The sequence below is a fragment of the Hippoglossus stenolepis genome, chromosome 2 (genome assembly GCF_022539355.2).
Source record: "Hippoglossus stenolepis isolate QCI-W04-F060 chromosome 2, HSTE1.2, whole genome shotgun sequence".
NCBI classification, from domain to species: domain Eukaryota; kingdom Metazoa; phylum Chordata; class Actinopteri; order Pleuronectiformes; family Pleuronectidae; genus Hippoglossus; species Hippoglossus stenolepis.
In genome coordinates, this window is record NC_061484.1 from 10,378,415 (window position 1) to 10,390,277 (window position 11,863).

Genomic DNA, 11,863 nt, shown 5'->3' on the forward strand with positions numbered 1-11,863 from the left:
AAATAGTGACCGATTCTTCAAACATAAAAAAACATAAAATGCCTCCATACTGCTCATGTGGTGTTTCAAGTATCTGTAAGCCCTGTGATCGAATTCAACTGGAAACGAGGTCATTTAGGCTAAAAACATGGTGTAAATAATGCTGTTTCGAGTAGACACTTGCAGACACTTGGATGACACCACACGAGCAGTTTGGAGGCATTTTATCTTCTTTCTTTTTTTTCTTCTGAATTTTCATTTTTGGCTGAATTTTCCCTTTAATGTTCCATCTACTGTTTCCCTTTTATTGGAAAATCCATACTCTTTGAAGATACAAATATTTCTCATGTCAAATGTTTAACCACCGGATAGTTCACTTCTAAACTAAATATAATTGTCACAAAAGTGCACATCTTAAAGGAATAATTAGAAATTCTTTTCAATACACATATTTGCCTTCTTGCTGAGAGTTAGCTGAGGGGGTCAAAGCCAATGTCAGGTTCAATGTGTGGCTGGAGCCAGCAGCTGTTGAGCTTAGCTTCACCAAATAAGTGAGTTCATCCTATCAGCAGTCCACCATGAAGGACAATGGACACCTGTATGCGCAATTTGGCCAGAAAAAAAAAACAATGGTTTGGAAGAGGATAAATTACATCAAACTGGAACGACCGCCACTAAACGACACTAACAACATTTAACAGCCAGTCTTGAGATCCTTCCTTGGGCATCTTAACATTCACACTGTGACTCATGTGACCTAATCGACTCATATGATGCAAACAACCCCACAAGAGGTTAAAATACCTGGGTCTCTCTACAGATCGGCTAGAACGCTAGATTGAAGTGGAACTTCTTCAACAAGTCAAGTGGAGAGTGATAAGAACTGCTCGCCACAGTGATTTTACTTCAGTCCCATAGGAGAAAAGTTTGTATCTGACTGGTCAGGTGGTGTTTAAGCCAGTAACCAGTGTTACAGGATGAAAGTAGAATGTAAATTTCATAGAATATTGAGCTCGAACTTGAATTTGTTCTATGAAAAAAATGTCTATAAAAATAACTGTTATTTCCAGAAGTGTGGTTGGACTGGTGCGCTTGCTTTATGAGACAGCACTTAGGTTGTCCTCTGACACCCATGACACAGTCAGCAGACTGTTTGTTGAGTCTGATGCCCTGCAGCCTCATGTACTAAATGAGCAGAGGCAGCTGCAACAGCCTGAACTATATAGATAAATACCAAAGATTTAATACTCTATCACAGTCCAAAGCTGGTTCTTCAGAGCAAAGCGAAGGAGAGGAGAGAGAGAGAGAGAGAGAGAGAGAAGGCCGGAGAACTGCACAATACTGTATGTTCTCTGTTATAAAAAAAAAAGTAACTTAACAGGCATGGTAAAACAGAATCAGGCCCCTTTACTGATCACACAAGCTGAGGACGACTGAGGGGCTGCAAGTATTTACTGCACAGCCACATCTTTGTGGCTTTTCCAGATCTCTGAGGCGCTCCTGTTTTATGGCACGGAATCAGATGACAAATTCGAAGCAGGCTGCTTCAATTTACTGATACTGCTGGACTGAATTTAACTTTTTACTCTGTTCATTCTTTAACCTGGATAGAGAATGAAGATTCTTCATGTCGCTGTGTTTTGTTACTTCTCAGGTGAGTTTTGATGCATCTCGCCATACAAAACAGAGCAAAACCCCTCAAACAGACAATGCTCATTGAGTTATTGCGGAGCAAGTTTACAAATGTGTGGATTTTTCACCAATGATATTCAGAAAAACGTGTCTTGTGTACCCACTAGAGAAGCTTTGAAATTGTGCTGATTGTCTTACACATTTCCTGAACTTGTGTAATCATACAGAATCTGCAGTTAATTTAATTATGTCATTTTATTGACAGAAAAATAACACACAAGGTAAAAGATATTATAGATTGAGACTGAATTGACTCAAAAAACATATAGGGACATATTTATGGGAGTCTTCACTTACATATGGGTCATTGAACATACATTAGATAATGTAAAATAACAGTGAAAATCACAGTGAAATCACAGTAAAATAAAATGGACAATGAAAGTTAGATTTTTGTGTGAAGCAATGAACTTCCCATGTTCCATCCATCATTTAAAGCAACTATTATTCATATTTTATAATATCAAATGACAATGTGAAAACAATGAGAGAGGAGCTGCTGTGCTGATAAACCTATAGATTTATCCCCCTGCACTCTCCTTGATTTTAGAAAGTTTTAATTGAGTTTCTGCTCATTTTTTCTTTGCGGTCCAACCAACAGTTTCTATGTTTTGGTTCACTCTAAATGTTCTTAAATTTTCACTTAAATGTTAGAACTTCCATCAGGTGACCAAACACATAACTGCAAATGAATGATGCATATATATATATATATATATATATGCATATCAGTGTTGTGCAGTTAGTTATTACAGGTGTATGCAGAAATAAAACTGGTGGCAGACAAGACATGCTGTAAATTATAGTTTGAAATGAGAATGTAGCATTGATTCTAAACATTTCATTGTGCTTGGAAACAACATTTTTGATACGATCACTCAGTCAGTGACACTTGAAGGTCAACACCACTCAGACGTTAAGAAGCTACAGTCAGTTACCGATTAGCTTAGCATAGCCTCGCTTAAAGACATGCATGTATCAGGGGCTAGCTATTTGGCAGTGGTATTTTTTTAGTTTTCTGTTTTTATTAATTATTAATGTGCTTAAAGACGCTGCTAAGTACATTTTTCTAACTTGTTCCCCTTGTTTCCAGAAAGGTAAGCTAACCAGCTGCTGCCCAGTACCTGTACATTTAACAAACACTTTGTTCAGAAACCATTAATGTAAAAGACTTGTGATCAAAAGATTCAAACACCTTATGACGCTAAGGTCCACAACTGATGGTGTGTCCCTAACATCTGCTGAGATGTGGCTGGCAACTTATCATCAATGTAGTGTGGAAGACCTTCGAACGTATAAGGGTTCTAAATATAAAATATAGAGATATATATTGTGAGCTTTAGGTAATGTGGCCATCACCGCTCAGACACTGGGAAGCAACTAACTTCCAAGCAGTGGTATATATTGCAGTGTGTGTTTGATTGCAACCCATCACCAACTCTTTAACCGGGTACTTTCTTCTTCTACAGTAGTGTGGGTGAAGACCTCTCCAGTGCTGGAGGTAAGCAGCCAAGTTGGAGGAGAGGTCTCCATCCACTGCTCTGTTGGCTGGAGCAGAGACAACGGCTCCAGACCCGACAACATGTACTTCTGCAGAGGAGTCTGCTCCGTGGAAAACATTCTCATTCAGTCGGAGGGCAAGAGGTCAGCCGTCACCTGGCGGGGGAGATACAGCATGGAGGTCAACAGCGGATATGGGGTCTTTAATGTGACCATAAAGGAGCTGAAGAGGGCGGACGCTGGCCGATACCGCTGCGGTGTGGAGAATAGCTTTGAGGTGTTGCACCAGGAGGTCAATCTAATAGTACTAGATGGTGAGTCTGTTTGTTCGATGTGTAAAACATCAGGGAGTTTATGAGGAAGTGTTAGAACAAATCCTTCATTCATGAGTAGAAATTTTCTAATAGAGGTCAATGTGTCAGTCAGAGGTTAGCGTAAGAATATCTTTGGTTACGTTTTCTGAACTGAAGGATTGTTAAACCACGGAAGCTCCTCGTCTTCTAGACACTACGCTTTCTGTCATGTAGGCTAAAATAAGCCACATAAAATGATCAATGATCAATGTCTTTTATTTTTTTCCAATAAACTTTTAAGATTTTAAACACACTGAGCCCAACAGGGTGTCCTTGTAGCCGACAGTCTACTTGTTTGCTTCAAAAGTTTGAAATGATTATATTTACTTATAATATATGACTTGTGACGCTTCTTCAGTCTTTCTAAGGCAGTCACAATGTCACATGAGCTCTCACACAGGCACAAACAGTTTCCTCTGCCCCACTCTCTCTCAAAGCTTCCACTGTTCCCCCTGGATCTCCTGGATCTCTGCCCAATGGCAGCTTTCAATCCACCGCTGAGCCGTCGCCCGCAGCGCTAACGCTGCCGACCACAGAGAAGACAAACAAGCAGGCCACCATCAGCCTCACAGGTACTCCAAGGTCACCGTCTGCAGCTGTACGCTTCTATACTAAGCTTCAAGACTACAAGTAAAAAAACATTTTACATATTTCAACGTAATGTAATTATAGTAATTTGGTCAAAAATGTAACCCCCCCTAACTGAGCCCCCCCCCTCCCAGAAATGTATTTCTTTTAATTCTCGTGAAATTGATCTTCACTGTGCGTGTGAGGAGGCTTTTTTTAAACTTTCTTCTGCAGAAAGGGAAATGTTTGGATTTGACTTGAGTCTTTCTGGTTTTCTGGTTTACAAAGTCTAAAACGTTTGTCATCGCGCCACCGTCCAGACCAATGCTGGTTGTTGCGAATTAGATCCTTAATCAACATGTGAAAACCTGTTATTGACAGAACAGAAACAACATGTGTAATGATGTAAAGATGGCCACCACTGACATTTGTCTAATGGTTAGTTGTATTAAATACATACAATTAAAATGAATTCATAGTTTTAGATTTTTAGCTAGGCAGTCGAGTTTTGCATCAAAAAACACGTTGAGTTGTAAGCATGGACTAAAACTAAAACCCTTTTTCCATTCCTGAAGAAATATACATCGCTACATTACAAAGTTAATTACAACACGTCATTCTAACACCCGGAACGCAGAGAGTATTACAAAAATGTATTTAGATGAATATGATACATTGTGTTAACTTTTATTAATACTTGTCAGAGACTGTTGTGTCATTTTGTTTGGAGGCCCTGTGTCTGTAAAGATGCATGTCTGCCTCTGCTGTTTGCAGACACCACAGTGGTCATCATTATCTCGGTGAGCCTGGCTCTTCTGGTTTGTGCACTCATCCCTCTTGTATTCTACGGACACTGGAGGAGTAGTGCGGGTGAGGGGACACAAACACACACACACACACACACACACACACACACACACACACACACACACACACACACTACCGAGATGCTAATGAATCTAATTATTTGTGTCGGAAGGTCCGAGCAGACCTGAAGCAAACAAGGGTGAGGTGAGCGACCACTCTGTTATTCACCACAGTTATTTGTATTAGGTGTGAAACTCTAGTAATTATTTAAATCTTTATCGTCATGGTCATTTCGATTTCTTCACAGGCCGATTACTGTGAGGAAAATGCAGACGGTGCCTCCACTCAGGGGATGGTGAAGCTGCAGTCTTTACAGCCCGATCCAGAGTCCGGTGCTCTTGATGCCTCTCAGTATGCTGCCGTCTATCAGGCACTGGATCCCAAAGCTGCTGACTGAGCCGGTTCATTTTGTTTCTGAGCCGATGTCTCGCCACACTTTTTCCTCTGTGTTTTATCAAATAAAGTTCAAAAATTTGAATAGATTTCTGCGGGGGTGCGGATTCTTCCTTTGCATGTCAGGTATGTGATGCATAACATTGTACATTAGGGGTTAATTCTCTGTGGTATATTTCAATTTGTGCAGTGATAATCATCAGGGACATCTCTGCTGTGCTGTACATCCTCTAGAATGAGATTAAAGGGACAGTTCACCGAAAAACTAAAATTCACTCGTTATCTACTCACCACGATGCCGATGGAGGGCTGGGTGAAGTGTTAGAGTCCAGAAATCACTTCTGGAGTCTCAGAAGCAAACTTTGTACAATTGACTTCGATACAATTGAAGTCAACTGTGACTTAGACGTAATAAAACAACAAAAAAAACATAACATGCCTCCATACTTCTCGTGTGGTGTCATCCAAGTGTCCGCAAGCCCCGACATTCACATTCGACTCGAAACCAGGTCATTTGCACCGTGTCAGGAGAATCAAGAATCAATAGCAGGAGAATGGATTTGTAGACTGTGTGTGTTCCGCCACTGGACGACAATGCCACAGAGCAGACCAGATGCTTTTGTCTGTGTCACTCTGATGTGTACTTACACAGGTGACCAGCTACGACATAGTGGACAGTGCTACACTGTTCCCACACCATATCTACACTACAGTTGTAGATTTATGCAGAGGTATAAACTGGCCTTTTGTTGTTTTAACACCTGCAATGGGTGTTAAACATTAGTTTCAAGACGCTGGCACACTTCCCTCTCACAACCACTTCCTGATACACAAATACACAAACTCACACATCGCATAACCAACCAAAATTGCATACAGCTGCAAACAATGTTTGTTTTTCACAGAGTCAATAAGACCATAAATTGGCACTACTGTCAATTGTACTACACTGCTCTGATGTTTTATTGTACATACCATGTTTATATCTTTTACTGTGTTTTTATATATTTTTATTCTAACTTTGATATTTGATTAACAGTATTCATAGTGGAAGGCAAAGAAAGAATTTCATTTTAATAAACGCTTTGAACTTGAACTTTAACATTTCTATGACCATGCAAAATACAGAGGGGAATGATCTCACATTTTTTAACACTTGTTTGTCACCTATTTAGTCTTGCTCACCCCTTCCTCTTTTTGCTGTAAATGCACCAACCTGAGCAGTAGCAAACTTTCAAGACCATGAATGTAAAAACAGTGCAGAGATGGAAAAGACAAAGAACAGGTAGGTAAGAAAGAGATCATATTTATCATGTCACGCAGTAAGTGGGCCAGATGTGGGATATAGGCCAAATCTGGGCCAAAATAATTTTGTTATGTGGGTAGGATCAAACCGCTGACCCTCTGGTTAGTGACGAGTTAGTCCTGAGCCACAGCCGAAGTCAAAGAGGAGAAAATAGGAAAATACGCAGTCAATCTATTTACTAAATGATGTTTTGACACCTCTGCCCACGAGAACGCAGGGAAATAATAACGTGACAGCACTGAAACTAAGTGTGGGCCTGCATGGCAGACACTGGTCTTCACACTTCATCCTTTTTCCAAGTATCTCTTCTCTTCCGCCTGCAGCTCTCGTCATTCGCTCTTGCACAGTCACACAGGAGGAAGGCAGTTAGGTTAAGTGCATACAGTATGTAGATGTTATCTCATATGCACAAAATGGTTCAGTGTTAGAGAGGAAACATTGACCATTGTGTAGACTTTTCAATAGACAAAAGAAAACACTGCAGAGTAAGAAAACCATTTCATCAATCAGAATGAAAACCGTTTCTCTCTTCTTTTCCATTTTATATGGTAAGTATCTTCCTAAAAATGCACATATTCATGTGCTGAAACTTTTGAAGATGCGTTAACTCTTGTCACACAATGAATTTTTGGCAGCTACATGGACAGGAGGAGTAAATGTAGAGAGATTCGAGGGGGGACAGGTCTCAATCAGGTGCTCACACAAACTTGCCTGGGATTACAATAAATACTTCTGCAAGGATCCGTGTAAAGAAACCAAAGACACACTGGCTACTGTAGTAACTGGTAGAAGGGCAACATTCCAGAGTCCGGGAGGATAACTCTGGTGGACTGGGCGGATGGATTTCTCATTGTGACCTTCCGTCAGCTCAGGCTGTCAGATTCAGGGAGATACTGGTGTGGAGTGGATCGTCCAGGTTTGGACACGTACGCGCCAATAATCCTGACTGTAAAGGAAAGTAAGTGCATGATGTTATCATTATCACATTTATTTGTGCGCTTGATTTAATTTGTCATCACCATCACGTGTCAAATGCAAATACATGCATTTAAGCGTGTCCTCTTTGAGGAATGAATGTTTCTTACATTTACATGATATTCTCATGGCAGCTGGAGCTATTTCTAAGAGGTTACACACAATATAGGTTTAATTTAATCATTATTAATAATTTGTAGGTGCAATAAATTGAGCTTACAGTAGCCTAAACCATTGTTTTTTTGGCTCGTGTTTGGTTAGGGCCTCTTGCTTCATTTCACATGTACATTTCCAATCAACCAAAGAGTGGACTACACTACTACACACACACAGGAGCGGCCTAAAGGTCCTCACTTTCCCAAAAGTCCTCACTCTGTAGGTTGTAGGTCTATATCTGTACAGGTACACACACACACAAAAGTTAACTACATAGAATAAATTAGTTAAACCTAACTTCATTGAAATGCTGCTTTAAGGTTTGATGCATCAGTATTGACAATCTTTTTATATTGTACATAATAATAATTATTAGGTATATGTGTAGCTGATGATACATTTGTACTTTTACTGAAGTAGTAGTTTAAACGAAGAACATTGACTTGTTGTGTGAAGTGTTTTAGCATTATTACATTTGTATGTTTACCTGAGTGAATCTGATTTCCATCCCAGATCCCAATAAAGTTAAGATAATGGAGACGACTATCTGGAATGTACACCACTGACCATACAAAGCAGAAAACAGGTGGCGAGAACATATTATTATTAATGTTAATATTACATAATTAATAACAGAATTTGAATGAAATAATACTGGATCATGTCTTACAGACTCTAACTACGGTGAGTTTCTATCTGATCATTTGCTGTAACTTGTGATGTACACTCTTAATGTCGGTGCGGCAGCGGTCTCATTGCTGGGAAATGGATCCCAGCAATGAAACCCTGTTTCAATAGGGTAATGAAAGAAGAGGCAAGAAGTGATGAAATGAACAAAGCTTCCTGATCCAGTCCTCTACAGCAGACAGCTGTTATCTTATCAGATTCATATTAAATCAAGTTCCAATCGGTGGAGTGTTAATCTGTTGTTCTACAGATCAGATATTATTAATGCACGTTAAGACAAACAATGACAGTTACATCTTTATAATAAAGTATATTTTGTTGTGCACTGGTGAAATGGATTAATTAACATGACTAATGACAGACTTGCCAAAAACATTTTCAAATAGAATTGATCCAGATGAGTAATTTTAGTGACCAGTGTCAATTGAGTACATTTTAAATACATTTCTATATTTTCTATTTTTATTCTTGGCAGGTCAGTGGTAAAATACATTGAACTGGCACGTTCTGAAAAATTCCTTTGGCTTGTATTGATCCTTGTCACAGCTGCAGCTGCTGTGGCTCAGAAGGTAGAGCGGGTCGTCCACTGACCACAAAGACTAGTGGTTTGATCCCTGTCTCCCCCATTCCTGGTACCCAAGTGTCCACCTCGGCTGTCCCTGTGTGTGATAGAGAAAGGGATTTACACAAATGATCTACAAACTGTATGATACAAAACTTTGAGTCATCATCAAGACTAGAAAAGCTCTATTTTACCGTGATGAATTAAAGTAGAAGATGTGACGGCCTTGCAGGATGCAGCAAACTAAACCTGCATTATCCTCTGAACTGAATCCAGGATGTGCTGGTGTAGGATATAGTTCATGAGGACACACATATGGTTGTTGTTTGAGTCAAACGAGTTACAATAAGTTCATCATTTCACTTTCATAGGTTGAGTGGGATGTGTGCACAGGTTTGTAAAAGAGGAAGAGGCATGAAAAGCACCTGACTGAACACAACAGCAGCAGAGAGTGTGACAGTGTGAGCTGTAGGTAAACTGGGAGTGATGGGAGCAGCCGGGATCTCATGGAGAACAACTATGACTGTCATCATCACAGCATCACAAATCCCAGGTAAGATGATTCCTCGATGCATTAGGACTTTTTAAGCTGCTGTGACCAAAAGAGCTGGCAGAGCAACGCCAAGTACCTCTGCCGTGACGATGACAATGACAATCACCTGATACGCACAGATAGACACAACCAGTGGGAAACAAACGGACGCTTCTCCCTGTACGACAACACCACTGCAGCTTTCTTCCTGGTCTAAGTGGACAGACTGGTCCCAGAGGACAGTGGGACATACTGGTGCAGGGTGGACGTCAGCTTACAACCGGATCATATCAGTGTCATACAGCTGAATGTCTCTCGGGGTAAAGTCATGTGTAGATAGATAGATAGATAGATAGATAGATAGATAGATAGATAGATAGATAGATAGATAGATAGATAGATAGATAGATAGATAGATAGATAGATAGATAGATAGATAGATAGATATAGGTGGATAGATAGATAGATAGATAGATAGATAGATAGATAGATAGATAGTGGATAGATAGATAGATAGATAGATAGATAGATAGATAGATAGATAGATAGATAGATAGATAGATAGATAGATAGATAGATAGATAGATAGATAGATAGGTGGATGTCTTGATCTGTCAACCTGCAGGGTATAAATGTCAGGCTATTCATACTGTAAATTAGAACTAAGTCAGGGTCATGTTCCTCTTTTTTGAACTTTCTATTCCTATAAAAATGTGAGTAAATCAAGCTTGTTTGTTTCAGGTTATCACAACAGCACAAGTTGCAAGTTTCTGTGAATTAACTCATATTTTTCACGGCCTTTTTTATGCAGCAGCAAAGCCTCCAAACAATCTGACTCATCACAGTGAGTAAGATCTGAGCAGCACATCTCCATGTGTGTCTCTAATGTATTTGTGTGTGTATTAATACAAATCATGACTAAATAAAAAACAGAAATGACTTTATTTTGTTTTTGCACTTCTTAGTAATTGAAGTATCCACAATACCCACAGATGTCAAAGTGGACAGTGAGTGATTTATATTTGTGTGTGTGTGTGTGTGTGTGTGTGTGTGTGTGTCTGTGTGCCATTTGCATTTATATTATTCAGATCTAATGTGTGTAAATCTTCTAGGAGGTAATTGTACATGTCGTTCTTCCCTGCAGTTCTGTTCCTGACTGCAGCGATGTGTGTGGCAGCCATACTGTTTGTGTGTCTGTTCACACTGTGTCTCCTGTGCGCTGTTAAACACCAGAGATCAGGCCCACGCCAGAACAGAGAGGTCAGTCTGTGACGGAAACGTCTGCAGCCATGTTAGCAGTGAGATCCAGACTGAACTACCTCTCAGGGACGGCTCTTCTCCTTCAGTCTCTGATGTTTCTCCCAGTTTTGCACCAGTTGTATGACATCATCAACACGCTGAACTCCTCAGAGAATTCCTCAGTCTATTCCCACATGGGCTCAATCAGACATCACACAGACTTAGAGATGAGGAGCTGTTCATTTGGTGCAGTCCAGTGGATTCGGTCATTTGTGTTCATATCTGTCTACACAGTGCATGTGAAAGTATTTTTAGTAGTTTTTGCCCTGTTAAAGACACCACATTGCCTTACAAGCAAACACACAACCTCATACAGAGAATAGTTTGATCTCTCATACTGGACACAGATCACTGTCGGCGTGTTTCTGTTCCCTTCACAGACATCAGCGGACTATGAGACAATGACGCCTGGTGAGGGAACTGAACCTGAACCCCGCTGCACCTGTTCACCTTCGGACTGTGCTGCTCCCTCAGCTCCACCGCCGCCACCTCGTGACCTCTGCCCCCACTTCACGTCAAAGCACCGGGAATCCACTGTCACTCTCGGCGAATATGCTGAAGTGGATGTACGAGGCCACGTCTGCCAGTACCAACATCTGGATCTCAGCCAGTTGGAGGATCATGTTTATCACAGGCTCTGTGGTCCTAAAGATGGACCCATGCAGATGAACTGTTGATACCACTCAGTTTATTTACAACTTGGGTCTTGTTTACAAAAACTTTAGACAGCACCTTAATTCGTCAGATATAACTTTCTACTTTCTGAGATACCTTGGTGCTAATAGAGTATTAATAATATTATGATTTGTGGCCAAAACACACATGTTTTATACGTTTTGAATGAACCTATGCTGTTCATAAACTATAATAAATTCCAAATTCAACAATTCAGGAGTTGTAATGTTGTGTTTTGTTATTTCTGAATGAAAAAGTGTCATTTTGCATGACACAGAGAAGGGAAAATGAGAAATGAGATACATTGTTCCCAAATAAAC

General features: G+C 40.2%; 1 protein-coding gene across 1 annotated transcript; it reads left to right on the forward strand.

The window, feature by feature from the left end:
- Positions 1–1,363: 1,363 nt before the first annotated feature.
- On the forward strand, positions 1,364–5,417 carry LOC118123788 (CMRF35-like molecule 5). Its single transcript, XM_035181389.2, has 6 exons — positions 1,364–1,633; positions 3,141–3,485; positions 3,962–4,096; positions 4,866–4,961; positions 5,071–5,102; positions 5,206–5,417. Exons 1-6 carry the CDS (start codon positions 1,594–1,596, stop codon positions 5,353–5,355), a joined length of 798 nt encoding a protein of 265 aa, XP_035037280.2. The 5' UTR covers positions 1,364–1,593; the 3' UTR covers positions 5,356–5,417.
- The last annotated feature ends 6,446 nt before the right edge of the window (positions 5,418–11,863 follow it).

Excerpts from the sequence above, each read along its gene's own strand:
- LOC118123788 (XM_035181389.2), top strand. The coding sequence starts at position 1,594 with ATGAAGATTCTTCATGTCGCTGTGTTTTGTTACTTCTCAG. Across the intron at positions 4,097-4,865 it reads GGCCACCATCAGCCTCACAG|ACACCACAGTGGTCATCATT; the intron begins GTACTCCAAGGT and ends TGCTGTTTGCAG. Across the intron at positions 4,962-5,070 it reads ACACTGGAGGAGTAGTGCGG|GTCCGAGCAGACCTGAAGCA; the intron begins GTGAGGGGACAC and ends TTGTGTCGGAAG.